General features: G+C 40.3%; 3 protein-coding genes across 10 annotated transcripts in view; 2 read left to right on the forward strand and 1 right to left on the reverse strand.

The window, feature by feature from the left end:
- The first annotated feature begins 3,666 nt into the window (after positions 1-3,666).
- hmga1a (high mobility group AT-hook 1a) lies at positions 3,667-10,010 on the forward strand. Of its 6 annotated transcripts, none has more exons than XM_080294827.1 (5): positions 3,667-3,817; positions 4,833-4,951; positions 5,834-5,914; positions 6,962-7,018; positions 7,865-10,010. In XM_080294827.1, the coding sequence occupies exons 2-5, from the start codon at positions 4,853-4,855 to the stop codon at positions 7,922-7,924; spliced, it is 297 nt and encodes a 98-aa protein (XP_080150953.1). In that variant the 5' UTR covers positions 3,667-3,817; positions 4,833-4,852; the 3' UTR covers positions 7,925-10,010. The 6 variants fall into 6 exon arrangements, with proteins under 6 accessions (XP_080150953.1, XP_080150956.1, XP_080150957.1 ...); XM_080294830.1 differs by having other exon boundaries at positions 3,682-3,817; positions 4,833-4,936; XM_080294831.1 differs by lacking the exon at positions 3,667-3,817 and adding an exon at positions 3,893-4,070 and having other exon boundaries at positions 4,833-4,936; positions 7,865-9,134.
- Positions 10,011-11,725: 1,715 nt separating this feature from the next.
- Positions 11,726-15,035, reverse strand: smim29 (small integral membrane protein 29). Of its 2 annotated transcripts, none has more exons than XM_080294825.1 (5): positions 14,905-15,035; positions 14,125-14,424; positions 13,942-13,967; positions 13,724-13,829; positions 11,726-12,477 (listed from the first exon to the last, which is right to left on the reverse strand). In XM_080294825.1, exons 2-5 carry the CDS (start codon positions 14,230-14,232, stop codon positions 12,409-12,411), a joined length of 309 nt encoding a protein of 102 aa, XP_080150951.1. In that variant the 5' UTR covers positions 14,233-14,424; positions 14,905-15,035; the 3' UTR covers positions 11,726-12,408. The 2 variants fall into 2 exon arrangements, with proteins under 2 accessions (XP_080150951.1, XP_080150952.1); XM_080294826.1 differs by lacking the exon at positions 14,905-15,035 and adding an exon at positions 14,786-14,886.
- Positions 15,036-20,988: 5,953 nt separating this feature from the next.
- The window catches only part of pacsin1a (protein kinase C and casein kinase substrate in neurons 1a), a 32,754-nt gene continuing 30,271 nt past the window's right edge, over positions 20,989-23,471 (forward strand). Inside the window, exon 1 of one of the 2 annotated variants that reach the window (XM_080294822.1) lies at positions 20,989-21,156. The gene's annotated coding sequence lies outside the window, so the exon portion shown is untranslated. Of the gene's footprint in view, positions 21,157-21,302; positions 21,323-23,471 lie in introns of those variants that run through there. The other variant, XM_080294823.1, reaches the window with a different exon arrangement.

Below are 23,471 nucleotides of genomic sequence, written 5' to 3' on the forward strand. Positions count from 1 at the left end.
AATACATCAGAATTTATTAGGCAAAAACGTAGTTTGTATGAGTGCGAGTGTCAATATTTGGTATGACCACTTTTATCATTCAATAGAGCCCGACAAGCCTTTTTGTAATTTCTTTAAGTAGTCTTCAGCCATAGTTCTCCCAGCTTCCTGAAGGACATTCAAAGCTCTTCTTTGGATGTTGCCTGCCTTTTGTTCTGTTCTCTGTCAAGATGATCCCAGACTGCTTCAGTAATTCAGGCCTCTGGGGAGGTCAGTCCATGGTAAATGGCCTGTATTTATATAACGCTTTACTAGTCCCTAAGGACCCCAAAGCGCTTTACATATCCAGTCATCCACCCATTCATACACACATTCACACACTGGTGATGGCCCTCTGACCACCACCAGTAGGCAACGGGTGAAGTGTCTTGCCCAAGGACACAACGACCGAGACTGTCCAAGCCGGGGCTCAAACCGGCAACCTTCCGATTACGAGGCCAACTCTTGAGCCACGATCGCCACATAACTGATAGGGTTCAGCTGTGTGTTTTTCTAGCTAGATATGCTTTTACTGCATTGACAGTGTGTTTGGGATCAATGTCATGCTGAAAAAGGAAGCTCTATTGGATGGTGGATGAAAGATATAATGACATTTTTCTACATTTATAATTCCACCAATTTTGACAAGATGTAAAACACCATAGGTTTAAGTGCAGCGCAAACCATGACAAAGCCTCTACCATGTTTTAAAAATCACTGTAAGCAGTCACTATTGTACATCTCTCCTGTCGTCCTCTCTAAATATTGATAATTATTTGAATCAGACTTTTCAAACTTAGGTTCATCGTGCCATGAGTCCTGTTACCGCTAATTTTTAGGCTGGTTGATTCCCATTTCCCTTCCTTAAGAATAACCTCTTGACAGCCATTCTGCAGGATTTATTTTCTTATTTCTTATGGAAATGACTTTTGGATACTGTTCATCTGCTGTAGACAGTTTTGTAGACCTGGTACTTGTTTTATCCTCTACTTGTGCAGTTTACTCAATTTCTTTGAGGTTTATGTTGCGAAACGTCAGGTGTTTATCTAGTAGCACCTTGTTGGTGTAAAAATGCTATTATTGGTATTTTTAACATGTTATTTTTAGCATTTGCAATAGGATGCTACAATAAAGTGTATGAAGATACAATTTAAAATTGGTTCATCCCTTGAGTTAGATGATGCTTTTATGCTTGAATGATTTATAGGTGAGCGTTAAGTGGCTTAACAAACAGATTTCCGATGGATGGATGGATGGATGGATGGATGGATGGATGGATGGATGGATGGATGGATGGATGGATAGATGTTTATGTTTAAGAGGGTTTAAATTATCATGAGACGGGTCAGTAAAGGTGCACCAAAGACATAGAGGATACCTGGCAGGTTGATGCTATCACACCCTTTTTAATTTTGTCTTTACAGGCAAAAGTAAAACCAAAGTTGCAAAGGCGCACATGCTTTGTTTTAAATATAAAGATAAAGCAATCATTTGCTTTTCACCATTACTAATCAGTCACAATATCCACTCCCTAAATCGGTCTCCAGGTGGTGCCAGTGGTGAGAGTGACAGCATTCTACACACACACACACACACACACACACACACACACACACACACACACACACACGCAGAGAGAGAGGGAGAGAGAGAGAACCTGTCTCCATCCACATACTGAAGGGTGGGTATGCCAGAGATTTGTGGGGGATGGGCCTGAAGTAGATACGAAGGAAGTGAATAGACTGAGAAATTGAGAGGGAAGGGGGTGGCATGCAAGGCAAGCACATGCTGAGCAGAACATTGGACTCATTGAGAAAAGCGCTCTCCATTCATGCTCTATCCAGTGCCCTATTCACCAAACTCCCACTCTCCTTGTCATATATGTACAGTATATTGACATGCATGTGCTCTCCGCTGATAACAAAGCCTTTGGAGTCTGAGTCATTTGATATGTGCGTTTGCTGTAAGTTACTTGAGATCTGCCATGACCTAACAAACAGAGAGGTAGAATACACACAGAAGGCGGCGAAAGGTCCCCTTACCAGCACTTTAAGGTCCCACTGCATTTTCAGAAATCTGTTTTCAATTGGATAGTAGCAGACCCATCAACTCCACATGGGTAGCTCATTTACAGGAGAACCCCCTGTGCGAAAGTGGGCTACTGTTGCCTACTACCTACTGGAAGCCTAGGTTGTTTTATCCGCATTCTCCACACCCATGCAATCAACATCAGACGTTTGTCCATTTCACGGGAGCAACATGAAAGGTCGACATATTTAACTATAAGAATAAAAGAGCAGTAGCAGTAAGGGAGTTTTATGGCTCTTGCATGCGCTTACTCATGGAACTCCTCTATGGGTGGCATATTGTCAGGATGGGATAACTGAGTGGCCTTGAACTCAGATTAACGTTTTCTGAAATACAGCGACAGCTACTGCCTGTTCTCAACAGGTACAACGCAACGCTACAGTGATATCATTGGAAAAATGAGTGAATAACATAAAAGCAATATTTTGTGGGGGGGTTTTAAATGTGGCTAATATTATTTTTTATCATTAAGATAAAGCCATCAGTGAAATATTAAAAATAATATCCAAATGTTGGAATTTTTTTTTTGAAAAAATAAAATACAAATAAACCCCAAATGCTTAATAAAATTAAAAGTCGTTTTAGTGGGGTGTTTTTTGTCATGGTAAATGGCACATAACACAACCCTATACTATATTATTAACCATTAAATATTTAAGATGAAGGAAAAAATTAAGACAAAGACATACTTTTATTTAAATTTAAAAATATGGAAATTAGCTAATAAAAAACTCAGCTCAACAAAGTAAAAACAGATAACAAGGGGAAATAGCTTGGAAAGACTAAAGAATGGACGCAGTTAAAAAGAAAATATAAAGAGATTAATAAATTTAAATATGATACAACAAAGAGAATATTTAAATTTTAATTTATTAATCTCTTTATTTTAACATAAAATGTTGTCTCAACAGATAGAGGCATTTCTGAAACATAAGAAACTGTACCGGGATCACAGCATCACATCCATGTTTTACAATGTTATTTGCACAGAGGTTTATGCAGGTGAACTATTTACATGCATCACATTGATATTACAAACCTTAAAACACATAGAAGATCAGCGTAGTACTGTACCTAAGATCTAAAACCAGAACTGAATTATTTTATATTATATTCTGCAATACAGAGACAATTTTGTACATTTTTTCCCACTATATTATGATGATATTCATTTTGTTGTTAAACAAACGCATTACTGTGTTATTCATTTAGTAAATATTTAACTTTTCATTTTAATGCATTACTGGAGTCGTGTTTTACCTGAGCAAAGGATGTAAATCATTCCCGAGCTCAAAGGCAGCTTGTGTTTACATTGGAGAAGGTCATAGTTCATTCACAATTTTATTGTGGAGACAGTGGTATGTGTTGGTTAAGTTAATGTAGTATGAGACAATATAAATACAGTTAGTAGTCATTCTTTCCTTGGTTCCTAAAAGTATATCCCGCCACTTAAAAATATGTTTTTATATTTTGTGATTGAACCTGGAGAATTAAAGGGATCCGTAAGTGGGTGGGGGGTTGGGCTGCTAGTAGTACTGTTGGTGGCCCACTTATATCTCCGCCCTCCAATGTTCCAGCTCCCATGAGGGCGGCTCTTTAAATTGCCCCAAAACTCCTCCTGGCTGGCGCCTTTTTCCTTTATCTGTAGGAGACAAGACGAGCACGTGCGCTATTTATAGGACGTCGTTGGAGTAAACTTCTCATCCTGCTGGTAATTTTTATTATTTAAAAATAAAAAAAATTTAAAAAAAAAAGTATATATATTGACCCGCTCTCATTTTAATTCATAACTGTTTTTAAAGCGGCATGAGCTGGGATTTTAAAGGGGCGGGCTGTGTGTTGTCTGACGAGTAAAAGCTGTAGCCTATAGATCAGAGCGAGGCTTTTTAACCGGGTACAACCAGCTAGGCTTAAAGGAAACATTTCGTCTTAAATAGAGCAGAGGTTGCTACCGAGCGATAAAGGTGAGTGCACAAGAAAAGGACGTCGAAAGGCAAGCTAAAGTTTGCAAGCTACAACCGCCTAAATGCATTTTTACAGAGAGGCATCTCTGGCGAGAGGACGCTGCATGCTTTAGATGTGAAGCCGTCTTTTGTTGCTCCGGCCCGGGCTCTGGTTCCCGCAAATGAGCTCTGCTTGCATTTTCTATAGCACTCAGAAAAATGGGTGCCGCCATGCAGGCTAGGGCTTTACCCTGCAAATCCAGACGAGCACACACTAGCCATTGTGTGTATGTGCATGTGTGTCGGCGGCGGAGGAGGAGGGGGGGGATATCTCTTCGTCGCCCCGGCGTGCAGACATGCTGCGAGTGTCATGCGCAGGCCCGATTGTTGGCTACAACAACTACAGCAAACGGGCCTCTAAACATGGTCGTGGAGGCAGGGGAGCGCTGGGTTCAGTAGTATTTTGCAGGTTTGCTCGGCCTCCGATCGCTTACTGAGTCCCGGCTGTACCCTGCAAGCCAGTTTGATCCCAATCCAGTGTTTGTGTGGCACCGTCGTCTGTGTAATGGAGCACGGTTGTGACAGAAATAGACCTGGAAATAAGCGCGGATTAATTGAGTTAAACGCGTTACCGGTGTGTGGGTAGGCCGCCCCCTTTTTTTCTCCTTTTTTTTTTTTGTTTGCTGTTGCGGTCACTGAGTTTAATAGCCCGTGTATTTTTCTGTGTGTGAACTCGACGCCTCCCCTTGCTGCAAGAGTGACCGGTGTGATTTATGTCTTTAGGTCTGAAAAGCTACGCAAACATGAGCGACAAGGGGACAGTCTCACCGAAAGAGAAGGAAGCCACAGAGAAGAGAGGGCGTGGAAGACCCCGTAAGCAGCCGCAGGTAAAAACCTCTGACGTAAGTAGTCCCATTCTGTTCTTCTATTTATTGGAGAAAGTGTGCTGTTGTATTTTTTTATTATTATTGTATCCCAGAAATTACAATAAGGATGTATTATTAAAAAGATGGGAGCAGATTTTTTTTAAACCCTTTAACTCAGGTCTGCTGCAGCTGATGCTCAGGTAGATATTATTGCAGCTGAGCTTCTCATGCATATCCCTCAATGAAATTAAGACTCCTGAAATGGCTGCAGCATGCCCTTGTGACCATTTGCCCCTTCCTTATCAGTGTAAGGGAAGAACAACAAACTTGCCACATGTCTCACTGGTTTGTAAGCAACCTGTAACCTAAAGCCTTTAAACCAGATTTAACCCCCTACGACCCACCTCTGCTCCCCATGTAATGGATGACATAGCAGAGTCGAAGCGCACAGTGGCTCATATACCTGTCACTCAGCCTGCTGTGTTTTTACTATTGAATTGCTCTGTTGCTATGAGCTGCGGTTGTAAACACAGCAGAAATGCAACAGGAGGCGCGTCAGCCATGACGAAGCTTACAACCACACATGAATAAGATAACTCACCTCGAGCTGAATGTACCTTGCTTTTTTGCATGTGACGGTAATCCCCTAAGTGCTTACTGTTGCATATTTCCCTTAATGACACATCTGTTATTTGTGAACTTGTATCTGCTGGACCATGGCAACCTTTTTAGCATTTAATGCACATAAGTTGCACTGTCTTTACCTCAGAGAGCTTTGTTTTGTTTTTTTGTATGTCTATATTTTGATTTGAAAACCTTGATCTTGCAATATAAGCCAGATTTTTAAGAGCTTATGTTCCTAAAATATTGTCCAGATGTTTTATACTACCCTAACTTTGTCTTGATTGTGATTGCCAGGAACCAAGTGGGTCCCCTACTCCAAAGAGGCCCAGAGGACGGCCGAAGGGCAGCAAAAACAAGACAACCGGCAAGGGCAAAGTAAGTCAATGCAGTCTGCAGACGTGTTTTCACATAGTGACAGATAGTGAGTTCAGCAGCAACGAGCACACATCCTGATCCGGAATAGCTGCAATTCCAAGATGGGCAGTCGGCGTTAGTGTGGCATTTGTTGTAAATTTGTTTCTTGCAAGTGCTTTGTCTTTTTCTCCAAACCCCGGATTCCTTTTGGTTGATGAACATTTTAACGGTAGCTAACCACCTCCTTGTAAAAGGATGTCCTGCTGTTACTTGAGATATATTTGTTGGCTGTAATCTGGCTGCTTCCCCCTCGTGGTGTCAGAAATAGCTTGGCTAGGGTTCCCCATTGTAAAGACCTTGGTTTACTGCCTCACACTTTCTTTTTCTTTTTTTCTTGTTGGTGATGCTCACCCTCTACTTCCTGTCCTCCAGCTTCCTGCAGCTTGTCATGCAAAGTGTGGTGCAGGTGCAGAGGCCGCAAGACTGTTTCCAAGCTGACACTAAGCACCCCTCCGCCCCCACCCAGCACACAGCCCTAGTTCTTCTCTGCCTGTCGTTACCATAGCAACAACTGATTTTTCTCCCCCGCCCCAACCCTCCGGTTCTCCCTGCGCTCGGTCTTCACTGCTATGTATGGGAAAGGCGGAGGGAGAGGAAGTCGCGCATACATGTTTTGATATAGGTTTAGCAGCGAGGGCCGAGCTGCAGAGGGTTTGTGTCTCCGCTCAGTTTCACCAGCTGTCTCTGAGCCTCAGACCAGGTGGCCAGCGAACTGGAGTGCCCTGTGTGCAGTTCCTGTCGGCCTTCCAGATAATAGCCAATGAACCCAATGCCCCCTTTCCATCTGTCTCATTTTAGAGGCCTTACCGCCATCTACAGGCAGCTAGATGCAGAGCTCTAGGAAATATTGTTTACACCATTGCTTTTTGTGCCCCCCCCCCCAAAAAACAAAAACAAAAAAAAACTCAGAAGTTTTAGCAGATCAGCAGGTCAGTGACCTTGAGGATCACAACAAAATGTTAGAGCCCACTTGGAGCTCTCTTGACCTTTTTCCGTTTTCTCTCACAGAAGGCAACGGCAGCCCCATCTGCAGGGGGAAAACGCAGGGGAAGACCTAAGAAGGAGGTAAGATCCCATGGACAAACAAGTGTTCACATCAGTTAAGCTGTTCCTCTCCCAATTGAATTATGCTCGGTATGAGTGCCTGCAGGGTGAAATTGCATTTTCCTAATTCCCTTGCCTGCCTTGTTCCTTGGTCTTTTTTTTTTCTTTTTTTACTCATTGGCTATTTTGGGGTCTTGTGTTCATTCAGAGTTGCATGGTCAACCACTCTTTATTGAGTAGTTTTAAAATGGCAAATGTCTTTAAAGGTTTTCTGTTTTGTTTTTTAACCAGATGTTGACAGCAGGATATTTACTTTTAGGAGCTTCAAAATGAGTCGCCCAACTACATACAGCCGGTCAAAGCAGCATGTTTTAATCTAGGAGAAACTGCGGTCTTGTAGTAACATTGTGTCATGTGCATGAGTGGTTAGGGCGTACTCGTCTGAATTGCATTAGTCACAGAAAGGAATGACCCACAGTTACCCTCCTAACTAGGCTCCTCATTTTTATGAATGGACATCTTGGGCAGCAGTAAGTGTGAGCAGGAAAGGCAAGAGGGCAAAAAGCAGGATGCCTCATTGTGACTCACTGCTGTGTGTATGAATCATTTTTCACTACAGATGGCTCACTCTTCCCTTGGGTGTTCTTCATGCCACAGTGGTTTATCAGAGATTTTATAATAACATTTAGTCTCTTTCTTGTTGGTGCTTGGGGGTTATTAAAGTAAAAACAGTCGCGTTGAGGCATGAATCACAGGCAGCTATTGTCGTTGAACACTGATGGTGCTTTGGGCATTTTCCTTGTGGGTGTGGTCAAGGCATAACTTAACAGCCCCCCTTCCTTTTTTTTTTTTTTTTCTCCCCTGCAGGAAAAGGAAGAAAAAGCATCCCAGGAATCATCTGAGGAGGAAGAGGAGGAGGACCAGTAATTCACAACGCATGCTACCTCACTCAACATACTGACTTACTGTTAACCAGAACTGGGCTGTATCTCCAATGCCAGTGCCACCACATGACCACTGTTCACGACAAAGCCCCCTTTTGCCAAAGGAGGGTTAACACAGTACATATATCATGCAACAGCACTGGATAGAACGATGGACTTGCTCAAGCATAGATCTAAGAATTACATGAAAGGTAACAGCCCGTTTCTCTACATGTCATGTTATTACAAGTCTTTTATACTGGACAAAAAGGTGTTCTCCAAGGAGCCTGGACATTTCCTCCATTTTTCTCTTTTTTTTTTTATTTTTATTTTTTCCTCTCCCCTAAAGGTGGTTTGTAGGATGTTTTCTCTGCTTAATGTTACTTATTTGTTGTACCCGCATCTGAGATGGTAGGGCATATAGATTTTTCTCCGTGTTTTGTACTGGACAAAGGTGAATTTTACCTATACTTTTTTTTCTTTTTTCTTTTTTTTTTTCCAAAAGTTTTTCTTTTTTGGTTTTGAGTGTTTGTGTGAAGTGGTTAACCTATCCTTTGCATTGTATTCTAGATGGAGTTGAGCTTCAGCATTTAGGATGAGAATAGGTAACTGATGGTAGAAGTATCTTTTCCTAATCTGCATAACTGACTTCACCCACCCGATTAGAGAACCATCTTTTGCCCTCTTCCTGTAGGACAGTTTAGATTTTAGTGATGCTTCTCAGACTTCCTTCTCAGTTCACTGCGTATAGTGGAGAGATGTAAAAGTGTATCATTAGACTCGATCTGACTTACTGTTTTGTTTTTGTTCCTTTGGGTTACATACATTTTAAAACACGTGTGCTGCTTTTCATGTTATAATAAAACTCTTTCGTATGTGTTTTTTAAGGTTGGCAGAGTTCTAGGCTTAAAGTCATCAGTGTCTTTTCTTCAGGGAGCTTTTACAAATGCTGTTACATTGGCGTCTTTGTCCTCACATGGTCCTCAGTTTTCCAAGCCCTCACTCTCAATCACTTATAAGGCAAACTGCAATTGATCGGACAAGGAGTTTGATTGTAACACAGGATAGTTGGTGGCACTACTATCCAACAGGGCTGTATTATTATTTTATTTGTATTTTTTTTCCCTCATTCCATCTAGATCTCACTGCTTCGCCTAGCTTGGTCCTCCTCTCATCACTTAGTATGGTAATAATAAAAAGAAACTTTTTCCTTAGTCCTTTGAAGATGTGTGTTGTATGCCGTCTGCTATGGTTAAAGAAAACGTTTGTGTATTTCTAAGTGTCAGGGAACCCACAGTCACAGTCCACTTAACTGGGTTTTTCCACACACCTAAGCTGCTACAACCTCAGTTACGAAACCCGGAAAACTGCAAACAGGCAAGACAATGCCTGGAATTTCATACCTCACTCAAACGGCTTATTTTACCATTTATTGCAACTGGGTTTTTTTTGTTTTGTTTTTTTAAATGTAACCTCTGGCATGAGTTGACAATGTTTGTATATTTTATTTTATTTTTCCTCTCCTGACTGTAATGAGAGATCCAAGGGGTCGAGTATGTGATTGTGTGACGACACAAACACTTCTTGGCTCATTCATAACCGGAGCTGGCAGACAGGTTTTTGGTTTGTTTTTTTTTGTAAATGTGTGAAGCAAGTCAGGGAGACCTGTCAGCTTGACGACTGTGTTCGCTGACTGTGGTAGATTAGCAAGTGTGTTTTTATCCTTTTAAGAAAAAAAACTTCTGGTGCACTGAAATGTTAGTTCAGATTTTCATGGACAAATGTTTGTGATGGACTGGGCGCTTTTTCCATGTTCCGTTGGCCACCGTGTGTCTACCACTGCCACACGTAGCCATCCTCACCGTACTCGTACAACGGTCATTTCATGTCCTCTATCAACTTCCTAGTCTTGATATCATGTCATTTTACATAGTAACGTCAGTCATCCGTTGATTTATATACTGTAAACTCAATAGGATGGATCATTCTTTTTAATGTACACGTATATAAATGTACAATGTCTATATTTCTATGGTGCCCTACAACAATTTGTATCAGAAAATGGTCAATAAAGAGAATTTTCTTTGTCACTTGTTCATATTATTGCACTCTGCTGTGCAGCTCATGCAGGCTACAATGATGCATTGCAACTATGTACAAAAGTAAATTATATTTCCAGCGTTTCAACTACCTTACCAAGTCTCTTGAACCAATGGATGTACAGTCTGAAAAGAGAAAGATTGTAACAATGTTCCCAAAATTACATTTGCATCAGTCCATCTCCTCAAACATCACCTGAATGCACAGCCTTTCATGCAAAGTTTACCAGAGGGGTGTACTACATGTTAGGAATAAGCAATCGCACTGAGAGTGCACCACTGCTTGATAACGTCTAGAGCTGCTGGGCTCATAGGGACCAATCACATGATGAAACGCCTCTTATGTGAGCACTTGCAGAAGCTGAAGCAGAAAACCTGCCTGAACAGTTGAAAGACACCATTACCCATTTTATCTGACAGGGGGTTTAGGTTTTGTCAAGAAAGCGTTGCAATGTTGAACTTCATAGTTGAACCCCTCTGGTGTGTCACCTGTGCAAATCTCCTAAGTCAACAGTGGATACAATTTTAAAGATGAATGGCTCATTTCATAAAATTCTTCACAAAAGATGAAAAACTAGATAATGCATAGAATAGAAACACAATTAGGCTGATACTTAAGCACCTCTGGGTATAATAACTAGTTGGCCATCCCAAGTTTGCAGAGCTGGGTTCTCAAAGTTTAGGGAGCCAATGTAAGTGGACTACCCAGGAAAAATCCACACTTTAAAGTGCCTGTTCAGCAAATAGTGGTTCATGTTGGCATTTGCTTTATTGTGTGTGTGTGTGTGTGTGTGTGTGTGTTTTTTTCTGGGCTTTAACAATTACTGAGGTGTCTATTTGTCAGTGTTAATAAGATTCATTCATCTATGACAACTACAGCTAAATGTGTTGCAATTTAATAGAAATGCTCCCACATCTTTTTGTGCACCGCTATGACAGACCACCAAATGGTAAGCCAAACTTTGAGAACCACAGCTGTAGAGGGTCAGGGTGGGGCTGGAGCCCAACCCACAGGTAGGGCACTCCCTGGACAGGTGGAAGCAAGGACTAGCGCTGAGACAACCAGCAGCAGTCACACCCAGAGCCAGCCCTGGAGTGTGGATTTTCTTCTGACACTGTGGATAAAGCACAGTGGGAAAACAAATGCCACACAGAAAGGTTTAAACCCAGAACTTTCTTGCTTGTTATGCACCACCATGCCGCCCACACTTTTAGATGTCATAACTGATAACATGACATGTTTGAGCATTACATGCTCAGTACAATACATTAGCTGTTGGACTGAGTAATGCTTCCCCCATCTGAGGGCAGTTAAACAGTTCAATTGTTCTTAGTTTACATTCACAAATGCAAGGCAAAAAAGGAACGGGGGAGGTTATGACTTGTAAAGAAAAAAAGAGCAAGACTTCCTGAGTGCTTAAAACAGTCAGACTTATGGCATTCATCTGAACAGATTCTTCAGCTGGAGGCAAATTTGTTGGTGCCATGCCTTGTAGACAGGACATATTTTGAGAGCTAGTCAGAGCTCATTTTAGGGATGAGAGTTTGGTGTTATTTACTTCCACTATCTGGCTTTTCATGCCATTGATAAGAGTCACAGGATTTGGCTAAACCACAAAAAGACGTGAAGCTCCAGGCATGACTTAGATTCTTTAAGCAAAGTAAAACTAAAGCGAGCTGTTCAATCATTTCACTGAAAATGAAACTGAAATCAAATTTAGCAGCTTGATCTTAGCTGCTAATTTTATTTTTCAGCAATATGAGGTTTTCTGAGAGTTTTGCAACAATGTAACTGTTGAACGCTACACTAGTCATTTTATCAGAGGATGATTTGTTTTTCTAATGCATTGCACACAACTCGTTTAAAATCACCAGCGCAGGCAATGATCACAATTCCTCTCGCAGCAGGACTGCTGATTTTTAAAGGGTACAGCACATTCATGCCACGAAGAGCACAGCTAGTACGAATGCTCACTGCAACCCACAGGAACATAACAGCTTGCCACACGTCGCCCACAACAACATAGCAAATGTAAACAACAGATTAAAAATCTACAGGTAGCTGTACCTTTGAAACTTTGAGTCATGTCACTGAATTTTTCAATAACAACAGGTTTAAATAAATAATTTCAAATAAATAATCTTAAGGTACTGAGACTGTTAGGCACACAGGATCGGCATCAGAAGTTCAACGTCAAAGTGTACATAAAAGAGAACAGGAAAATGCTCATCGTCACCGATGTGCTCAGAGACGACAGTAAAAGGAAGCAAATAAAAGCTAAGAAGTATTGTACACGATTGTTTGTACATCACGATAAAAATTACTGATCTCTGTGGTTGCAGGTTTGTCGTCACACCCCACAGTGCTCAATGTCAGGGTTTACCAACATCATGCATTGACGTCTTTGGTCAGAAGAGGGTGTTGCTGTTGATAACTTGACGCCCAACTTTGTACAATCTAAAGGAAAAAACAAAAAAAGAGAGAGAGAAAAGCATACAGCTTAATAAAGTTATTTGAAAGAGCAAAAACATTTACTCAAGTGTGAAATCTCTTCTCATGAGAGGACCTGAAAACCTGCTTCGAACTAAACAATACTTTCGCACTCAAACCAAATTATACCAAGCTATGATGATTTGACAGTAGTCTCAGTTTCATATAACGAGATTATAAAATTCCTGCATGTCAAACTTCCACAGCAGAGGTAAACCAAGCTCGATTCATGCAGTAAAAGCCCGATGTCTTTCCGAAACCGCACAACCGTGGAATATCTTCCATAACAGGACTTTCAGGGTTAACTGAAATTTAATTTGCTCTCGCTGTATTGGATTAAAGACAACAAGGACACATTTATCACTAAAACGCAGGCAGACAAAACCTGAACTTTTTCCATGGCTACTTATCATTAGGAGTATGTGACTTTTTTTTTTGGTAATTTGGGCAAACTGACCCATTAAGGGCTTTTTCAAGCACTGCTCACATTTGTCCCTTTCCCATCTATACAACCCCACCTTGACTTGACAAATAAGAAGTAAAACTTTTTGACAAACTTTTTGGACAAAGTGAACATCGCCATCTAGTGAGCCTCAGGATTCAGTGCACGACTCGGCTCAAAATAAAGTGCTTTTTACTGGCAGACTGAGAAAAATGAGAAGGATTGTCATTTTATTTTCTGAAAAATAAGCTGATGTTAAAATTCTGTGTTGGGAAAAGACATGCATACTTGTCAAGGGAAAAAAAAGACTATAAAATGATTTTTCAGATATTACTAAACCAGAAAGGCAGATTGTTTCATTTATATGGAGCAGATTTCAGGTCAGATAACTATGAGTCATTTGACGACCATATTCCCATAAAATTACAACTGGCTAAACTCGTTCTACTACTAATACTATCATCCTTTCTACTCTACTTCTATCTATAACTGAATGCAATAGAGGAACTGACCAATCAGTAGAGGAACTGGTGCACGCTAAAGAAAATTTCACAACCAATATAATTAGACAGTATACCAAACAGTATTAAGAGAATGTTTTCACTCTGCCTTTCTTAGAAAACGTGGTTGTGCAACTTTTAAACATGCTTGGCACAAGAATCCATGTCTTCCAATGGGAGCAATACTGAAAGAGTCACATAAAAACGACAAGCTTTACCACTTGCACTTCCAAGTAAAGAATCCAAAACTGTAAAAACTGATGTGCCTTACCCTTGTGTCCTCTTCTTTCCACAACATTTCTTGTTCGGCTTCATTAATCTCCTCTGAAGGATCGTACGTGTACACTGGTAATAGCTGATGACGCAGTCTGTCAACTCTGAGGGACCAAGAAAAAAAACATTGATTCAGTGAAGGTATAAAGGTAAAAAAAAGAAAAAACAAGAAAAAAAAACTGTTCAATGATGTTGATGGATAAATTTTAATCCTACCTCCTTTTCCTGCGAATATACATTATCTGAAATGGACAAAATGAAAGATGTTACATCCGCTGTGTGTACGCTTGGATCTCAATTCACACTTGACTTTTAAGTTAGTAAGATGTAGGACTGCTTCATAACACAATGGCTCAACTTGACATAGATCATCCTATGCCATGTGTTCAAACCACTTACCACAGCGGCAATTATCCCAGCAAAGGTTATGAGGAAAAATGGCACCAGCACATAGCTGACAGCCACATTCCCATCTATGGTGGCAGGGGACTGAGTAGTACTGTTCATTGTAAATGTTAAGCGATAAGGGGACACAGGGGGCTGCTTGTGCAAGGCCTTTATGAGCAGCAGACACCCTCCCTGTTGCAGTCACTGTGCAGCGGATCACTCCTCAAGCTGCCCCCTTGTTGTTTCTGCCTCATCCTCGTCGCTCATGTGACTTCCACATGGTATCACTGACCTCCCTAATCAGCTACAAATCTGAGGACACGGGGAAAGGAAAGAATTTGCACGGTTAGCCAAAGAAACTGTGAGTTCATACAATGGCAGATGAGTTACTTGGTTGGAAAAACAAAAAAAACATGCAGTAAACTCGTTGTGGTAAATGAAATAGACGTTTCAAACACTCAGTGGGCCAATTACACACAACATAAACACTGAATGTCTTGTTAGCAAGCCACTATTCCCCTGCTCAGTATTCTGTGCGTTTGCCAAAGTGCCAATTAACTAAGGCAGGCAGTGTTCCCTGTTCTAGTAAATCAGGCTAAAATATAATTTAACACTCGTTTAATTAACTTCCCGCTTCTATGGAGCTGTTAGAGACCCAGCCGAAGGTACCTACCGTTAGCTGCACCGTTACACTATAGGCTGTACAGCGATACAAACGAGACTAGGCTGATTTCTTACACGCCAAAGCTATATTTTTTAAAATTCTGACATAATCGAATAAACCGTACTCACTGTGTGTTGTGCATAGCCTCTCTTTTCAGTTAATGCTGTGTTGTGCTTAGCAGAAGCTTCACTTCCGCTAGCCGCAGCAGGTCCAGGCAGGCAGAATCCTTCACAATAAAAGCGTATTGATGACGTCAGAAATCACGTCTCAAAAATGTTCCTCATTATCAGCTTTTTTAAAATCCGTTTTTTGTTTTGTTTTTTAAAATTTATTTCGTTTTTTTTTTCCTTCTTGGTAGAGTGTCAGCTAGTTGCTGGAAACATTCCTCATAGAGTTTGGTTCACATAGATGATATGAATCTCTGGTTCAACCACATCCCAAAGCTGCTCTATTGGATTGAGATCTGATGACTGTGGAGGCCATTTGAGTGCACTGAACTCACTGTCATGTTCAAGAAACCAGTTTAAGATAAAATTAGCCTTGTGCCATCATGTGTTTTCCTGCTAGAACTAGGCATCTGAAGTTGGGTACGCTGTCCACTTAAAAGGATGGACGTGTTAGGCAACAGTAGTCACTTATGCAGTATATCACCCACAAGACTGCTTTAATTCTTTTAAGTCATTTTACACCAAATTTAGATCCAACCACTTGAATGTCAAAGCTGATACTGAGACTCATCAGGACCAAACAACAATTGTTTTATTCTTCCAATTTTGTGAGCCTTGGTTTCCTTTTCTTAGCTGACAGAACTGGCACCTACTGTGGTCTTCTGTTCAGTTAGTCAGAGATGCTCTTTTGTATGCCCTGGCTGTAAAAAGCAGTTATTTGAGTGGTTCTCCTCTGACCTCTGGCATCAACAAGAAATTATTGCCTGTGCAAGATTGCTATTGTTTTGCCAGTGAGTACTGCAGGATGTAAGTGATTTTTGTTTTTTACTTTAAAGCTTGTAACCTTTTTAAAACTGTGCACTCATATGGACTCTCCTCATGAGCAAGAGGAGAGGCAAGATGGCTGTATTACTTCTATCCATCCATCCATTTTCTTCCACTTATCCTTATCAGGGTCATGGGGGGCAGGAACATATCCAAGCTACCACAGGACTAGAGTCAGGGTGCACCCTGGACAGATCGCCAGTCTGTTGCAACACAGTATTAGTATTAGCACTATATTACTTAATGAGCCATTATGCTCCACACACAATATATATGTGTGGCAGTAAGCTAATTATAAAACTATAGCTGCATAAAATGAGTGAAACCTTTCAAATTTAGTAGATGAAGTCTTATCATTCTTCATTCTAGACCACTAAAGCTGGTTTAAGAAATGGATTTATCTACATCAGTGTTACCTTACACTGATTACTAATGAGTGATATGATACATTTTGTGTGCAGGGATATTATATATTAGCTTTGTGTACTTTTGTGTAACATTTCATATTGCGTAACGGGAAGTGCCTTTTCTTTGACCCTCGCCTGTGGGATTAGTGGCAGTACCGCAGTAAATTATCTTACGCAATGATACTGCTCTGTTTGGTGGCTTCTCCTCTTTACATGTCCTTCTCAGCAGGCTGACACATTGTGAAGCCTTGGTGCATTTACAGATGCATACGATTAAGCAGTGCCCTATAAATAATGTTGTTCAAATATACTCAGTGTTTCCCCTCAGAGTCAGAATGATGCACAAACAAGAAGGAAGGAAGCCCATAAAGCATCACCTACACTAGCAGCTGTAAGCCTTGGTGTCTGCACTGTGATTCGTCCTGTGCTCTGAGGCTGCAGTTTCATTGTTTACAGAGGATAAATATACACTTTCATGTTTACATTTAGACAACCATGACACATGACACAAGCCAGTGCAATACTGACTGCTGTCTGCCTATATTCCACGAAGGTCTGATATGCAGTCTTAAACATGTTACTCATACAGGCACGTTTGATTGTAGAATTGTTGATGGGCTTTATATGGCACCCTGTAATGAATGAACAGGCTCGGATTTCATTTGGGATAATCCTCTTCTTAAAGCATTTCCTTCATCAGCTTTTCACAGGCATTCCAATCAGCAGCCTCTGTGGAGCTTTCTTGATCAGCTTCATTTTGAGGAAAAAACAAGGATTCAAGTGACATCATTTAAAATAACAAGCACTAAGTAAGTAAGTAGCTTTCTGGCAAGCTAACATATTTGACAGCCTCTTGTTTTCTCTCCCTAATAGGGAAAAATGACAGTACCTCATCCATGGCTCAATACCTTTTTCACACTAGAACTCCATTGGTTTCTAAAAGAGAACAGAATCTACGGAGGCATCTGTTTATCAGATTTAATTCTGTAATATTTCGAATAACTTTGGATAAATGTTAGATTTGTGTTAAAGCAGTAAAGTAAAAGAGATTGTGCTATGATGCGATATGATGAATATATCCTGTGTAATAAGGAGGTACTTTTGCGGTAATATGGTGAATCCCTGAATGTCCTTAAAAGCTTTAAATGTACCCTCATTCAGTCAAGGGTAAACACTGAGCACTTCCTAAATAAATTATGCATTTGATTTCAAAAGCACAACAATTCTAAATTGGGAATTTCATCTGTACCTCTATTTAACATTGCCATGTTTGCTGCTTTATTACCTGGAGAAACTTTGGACTGGTCTAAATCAAAATCCACAAACTTATCAGTGTTTTTAAAGATAATGTGCATCATATAGATTAACTATTATTTATCATTTAACAGTTTCTACAATTATTATTACAATTAAATAGAACCTCAAAATGAAAAACAACAAATAAATTTAACACATTACATCATGTCATTCTTTAGGCCAAAATGCAGAAGCTGTGTGGGGAAGAATTTTGGCCCATTCTTCTTTGAAACATTGCTTCATTTCATTGATGTTTTCAGGCATTTGTTTATGCACAGCTCTATTGAGATTCTGCCACAGCATTTCAGTCGGGTTGAGATCTGGACTTTGACTGGACCATTGCACCTTGACTCTTTTTTTCTTTTTCAGCAGATTTCCTTTTCAGCTTGGGATCATTGTCCTCTTACATGACCCATATGAGGCCAAACTTTAGCTATCAGACAGTTAGCTTCACATTTAACTCTAGAATATTTTGGTAAACATAGGAGTTCATGTTTTCTGAGTACAAAAACAGCCCAAATCATCACCCCTCCACTGCTGTGCTTGACAGTTGGTACAACATGTTGTTAATATTCAGCTTTTTGCCAATTATGGCACAATGCATTATGGCCAAACATCTCCACTTTGGCTTCGTCTGTTAAAAGGATGCTGTGCCAGAAGTCTTGTGGTTTGTTCAAATACAACAAAACGAAGCTGTGCTGACTTGAAACTGTTCAGTTTTTTCCTCTTGTTTCTCACTGTACAATGATGGACTTCAGATGTTTCCAAATGGCCTCATGACCCTGTCCAAACGGAAATACATCAACAATTGTTTCTTTAAGAATATTGGTGTTATCTTTCCTCATTGGTGTTGTGTTGAAAACACCTGAACACTTCTTTTTTTCATAGGAATACTCACACATGCCGAGGATCAGTTAATCAAGTGCATCTGGTGTGACCTGGATGCTTTTTGACCTCTTAATTTCCATGGAAACAGTGAGAGTCTACGTAGCTTTTGTGTTATGCGTTATGTGTTATAGCTTTATAAATAAATAAATTATATCTCTATATATCTATATGCAGATAGATAGATAGATAGATAGATAGATAGATAGATAGATAGATAGATAGATAGATAGATAGATAGATAGATAGATAGATAGATAGATAGATAGATAGATAGATAGATAGATAGATAGATAGATAGATAGATAGATAGATAGATAGATAGATAGATAGATAGATAGATAGATAGATAGATAGATAGATAGATAAAAGGCCTGGAGTTGATTTGAGGTGTGGTGCTGTCATTTGGTAAATTTTGCTGTGGATAGACAACATGTGGTCAAAGGAGCTCTCCGTGCAGGTGAAACAAACCATCTTTAAGTTCCGTAAACAGAAAAAAGTCAACCAAGAAATTGCTACAATATTTGGAGTGGCAAAATCTGCAGTTTGGTACATCCTGAGAAAGAAAGATAGTACTGGTGAAATCAGCAACACAAAAAAAACCTGGACGTCCATGGAAGACAACAGTGGTGGATGATCACAGAATCATTTCCGTGGTGAAGAGACACCCTTCACAACACCCAGCCAAGCAAACAACACTCTCCAGGAGGTACACGTATCGATTTCCAAGTCTACCATAAAAAGAAAACTGCATGAAAGTAAATACAGAGGGTTCATTGCAAGATCCAAGCCACTCATAGGCCTCAAGAATAGAAAAAAAAAAAGCAAAAAAGCAAAACAACAACAACGAACATCTAAATAAAAAGCCAAGCACAGTTCTGAAAAAAACATTCTTTGAACAGACAAAAAACAAAATCAACCTCTACCAGAATAATGGAGAAGATATGGAACAGCTCATGATCCAAAGCATACCACATCATCTGTAAAACACGGTGGAGGCAGTGTGATGGCTTGTGTGCATGGCTTCCACTGGCACTGGGACACTGGTGTTTATTGATGATGTGACACAGGACAGAAGCAGCCTCTCACACTGTCCTTCAAGCATGTATATCATGTTGTTACAAATTTTGCACTGTCAGTAAATTGCCACTAGATGTCAGTAAGTAAATATGATTTAAGAAAATGGCGAATGGAGGGTGCACTGTTAATGTGTTGTGTAGGCTACGATTTAAGGTTTGGCATCAAACATTGCAGCTTTTGAGCCTTTTTATTTCACTGTTCAGACTCTGATCATTAAAACTAGGGCAGGAGCATGTGAGTGGAGTGATGAAATAGACAGTCTGTACTAGCTGCAATTTAATTACATCCTCAGTATGAAATCATTGCTCATTAGAGTCAGAACAAACAGCGTCCGATTAATCTGCATGAAGGTGTTTGCTTCTCCGGCCACATCATCTCCATTGAAGCAAAGGGATTGTCTCTTCACCCTGTTTGGTTTTGGGTATCTTGAGGGAATTTTGCTACACCCAGCCTTGAAAAGAATAGTACGACAAACAAGCAAAGAAAAGAAAGTTAACAAATAGATCCTTGATTCAACAGAGATTTTTGCTGATATCTAATTGTTGTGTTTCCATTTGTTTCTGTAAGAAACTGGTCAGTTAGTTTCATCTGTTACACTCTTGTCCATAAGAGGCTGAAGGCAGCTGGTGCCGTGTCTCATGGAATCCATTAACTCAGAGTGCAGTTGTAATGGAAAGAGTCTGCACTGTGAGGATGTAATGGATTGTGAGAGAGTAATGGTTATATATACAGGACCTCAAATAATTAACAAAACAAAAACAAGGAAGTTCTTCAGGTAATGATTGATTGAAACTTTTTGTTTGTAATTTTTATTTGTGATTGTCACTAATGATGAACCAGCTTAAGTATTTTCCTAGTAGACTTCACCACATTCTCTAAAAAAGGTGTCCAATATTACCTGTCTGTGGATCAGTCACTGGTTTTCATTACTATATTTACTATGACTTTGGTCATTTTGTTATCATATGACGTCATTAAGGAAACAGTGTTTTGTTTTGGGAATTTTTTTGTGTGTGTGTGCACTCATATAAATCAGCAGGTGAATAGATTTTTCTTGTGTACTTGAAACAGTGGATGAGTCAGTGGGCTTGTCAGGAAGCCAAAGCACAAAAACACTCCATCCCCCTCCCTTGCAGCGTAGTGCAACGTGGGCGTGGTTTAAATGGAAGGCGGCGATGCCATGTCATACCACGTGCTTTCCCTATTGGTTGGGAAATGGAAGTTACATTTGGGGGGGTCTCCTCATTTCTTAAAAGCTTATAATTTATAAATGTGATATTATGCGTATTAGAATAACTTACTACTGGCTAATAATTCCATAGGTAATGGTTTAATTCTGATTTTAAAAATGAAATAATAAAAATATATCAATAAAAATGATTCGAGGGTGTATATCTAGTGTAAATTCTCGTAAGCCCACGTGGCCAGTGTTGGGAGATGGAATTTAAAAGCCGTCTTTTCCATCTTACATTTTCTCATTCGTTTCCCTTCTGTCTATTCCTGTCGTCCATTGAAAGGAAAAGCTGGGCCATCCCCCTCGACGCATGCCTGTGCTGTGGAGCTCCCCCTTGCTGCGTGCATCGTGATCTCGTGGATGCAGCGTCTTGCAGAGAACGCAGGGTCACCTTCTGTCACTGCAAGGGGAAATACTGAATAACTTGCAGTAGAGGCTATCGGGCAGTAGTGCACCTCAGCGGCAGCAGCAGGAGCAGCATCTCTGGTAAGTCAGTTGGTGTGTTTTGCTCTCTGTTGATGCCACATTGCTGCACTCGAAAGAGAAGCTGAGCATCCTTTTCGCGAAGGGCGACGCAGAGATAAAGGAGTCTCGCATCCTCTCCTGTCATCTGGATTAACTCTGATCCCCCTTCTGCTGCGACACTTGCCAAGTATTACAGATTCAGTAACAAATTTTTAGCTATGCATGCGTCATGTTACACGATGTGCCGTTGTTTGGGAACACCAAGGGTGAAGATGACCATCTTGCATCACCTAGAATTACTATTGCACGCGTTACCCACAAGCGAAACTGTATCATAGAGTCGTATATTATGGTTTTGCACCGTCAAGCTAATGTGCACCATTCCCTTCAAATTAGAGGATGGTGCAGGCTGTTTTTTTCCACTCTGCAGCTCTTCCTATTGCCCCACTGGCGGGCTGAGCAAAATTGACCCCAGCGTGCCAATTGTATCAGCAATGCAATACGGTTTGTTTAAATATTCTACAAGACATTAATACGGTTTCCATGCCAAGTACACTATTGCGGATGAAGACAGTAGCCAAGACTAAGACAAGATTGCCATTTTATGTTTATTTTCCATGCGCCAAATTGGTAAACAAGACCAGGAATCTAAACTGCGTCGATCAAAGAAGTCGTATAATTAAGTGTTCTATCTATATGAAGGGTGCTTTGATGTGTGCTTATAAGTTGCATAGTAATCAAAAATCGCCTCGTTCTGTATTTTATGGTTTCTTGGCGAAATGGACGCAAATGCTCATGAGAACACTCCGCTCTGGCGTTATGTAATTGGTTGTCACAGCACAGCGAGGAGCCATCTCTAGCGTCATTGTTTTTCTCTCACAAACCAACAGCACCACAGAGGAGGAGCATCCTGTTTTCTACATGGGATTAGGTGCATGTGGTCTTTTAATCATTCATCAAATCTGCTCCCGCTGAAATGCATCCAGGCTTACAGCTGACTAAAGCGTCTCATAGTTATGCGTTTAGCAAAAGGCATGTTATCTTGTGCTGAGATGTGCCGATGATGATGATGAGGAGGAGGATGATGATATGTTGCAGGGACTGGTTAATGGAAGCTGGGGCATCACATTCCCAAATCGTGTAGCTCCTGTTCCCCCCTCTCTTCAACCAAAGCATCCATTCCTGCCTAAAACCATACAGCTAGCTTTTCTGTGAGACTGCATGATTGATTAAACGGCTAACTTGTGTTTTGTTGTTGTTGTTGTTTGTGGTGGTGGTGAGGGTGTTCATTTAAATGAAATCCTCTAGAGTTAAATTCTTACGGTGGAGTAGCAGATGACAGACAGGTCACTTGTGTCCCCTTGCCTGTTTTGGAGCTGTCCCTGGTGCTGAATTTATTGTTTGCTGGAGTGCATTTCTGTCAGCATCCAAGGTGCCCCCAAGAGAGCTCGACACTAGGCTGCAGAGACGAGATGATGATACTCTCAGGGGGGTTAATGCAATTGTACTGCAGAAAGGAGAGTTAAAGAGTACCTGCTATTTATTAGCAGACTCTTAAGCTTTCACTGTCGAGACAAGTTGAAAGTGTATTGCTTGGAACTCTTGTGTACTTCAGCAAACTATCTATCTATCTATCTATCTATCTATCTATCTATCTATCTATCTATCTATCTATCTATCTATCTATCTATCTATCTATCTATCTATCTATCTATCTATCTATCTATCTATCTATCAAACTCAGTTAACAAAGAATGATGGATGCTTTAAATCCATTTAAGGGCCTGTAAAATCCATATGTTTGCAGGTAAGAAACCTATAGTTTATCTATAGCATGTCATATATAAGGCACAAAATATTATTTTAAAACAGTCCAAATCATTTGAATGGTTTCACACATATTAAGGCTTGAATATGAGAGGAGAAAAAACATTTTCATTCAACTTTTAGCGAGATATTGCCCAGGTATGACGACATGCACCAAATGCAAATCAACTTAATTAGAAGGAAAAGTCTGCGTTAGAATGATATCCACAATTTGTGATGTGTGTGATGATGTTCTCTCCAATAGGAATTTTTGAAATACTCATATATATGTGCGGTAGACAATCTTGTTTGAACAGGCTCATTCTGTTGTTGTTTGCTGTGTATATTCAACACTGTACATTTTAGTTCTGAGAGTTAAATATTGACAAAATGATATGATGATGAAAATATGATGACACATTGCGAGCTATGATAAAAATAAATAAAAAGACAAGCTTACAAGCAGAGTAATTCCACTCTTTAAATCAAGCTGCTTTCTTTCTATATATGTGAGCTGTTAATTCAGAGAT

Source organism: Astatotilapia calliptera, chromosome 20, assembly GCF_964374335.1.
Source record: "Astatotilapia calliptera chromosome 20, fAstCal68.1, whole genome shotgun sequence".
NCBI classification, from domain to species: Eukaryota; Metazoa; Chordata; class Actinopteri; order Cichliformes; family Cichlidae; genus Astatotilapia; species Astatotilapia calliptera.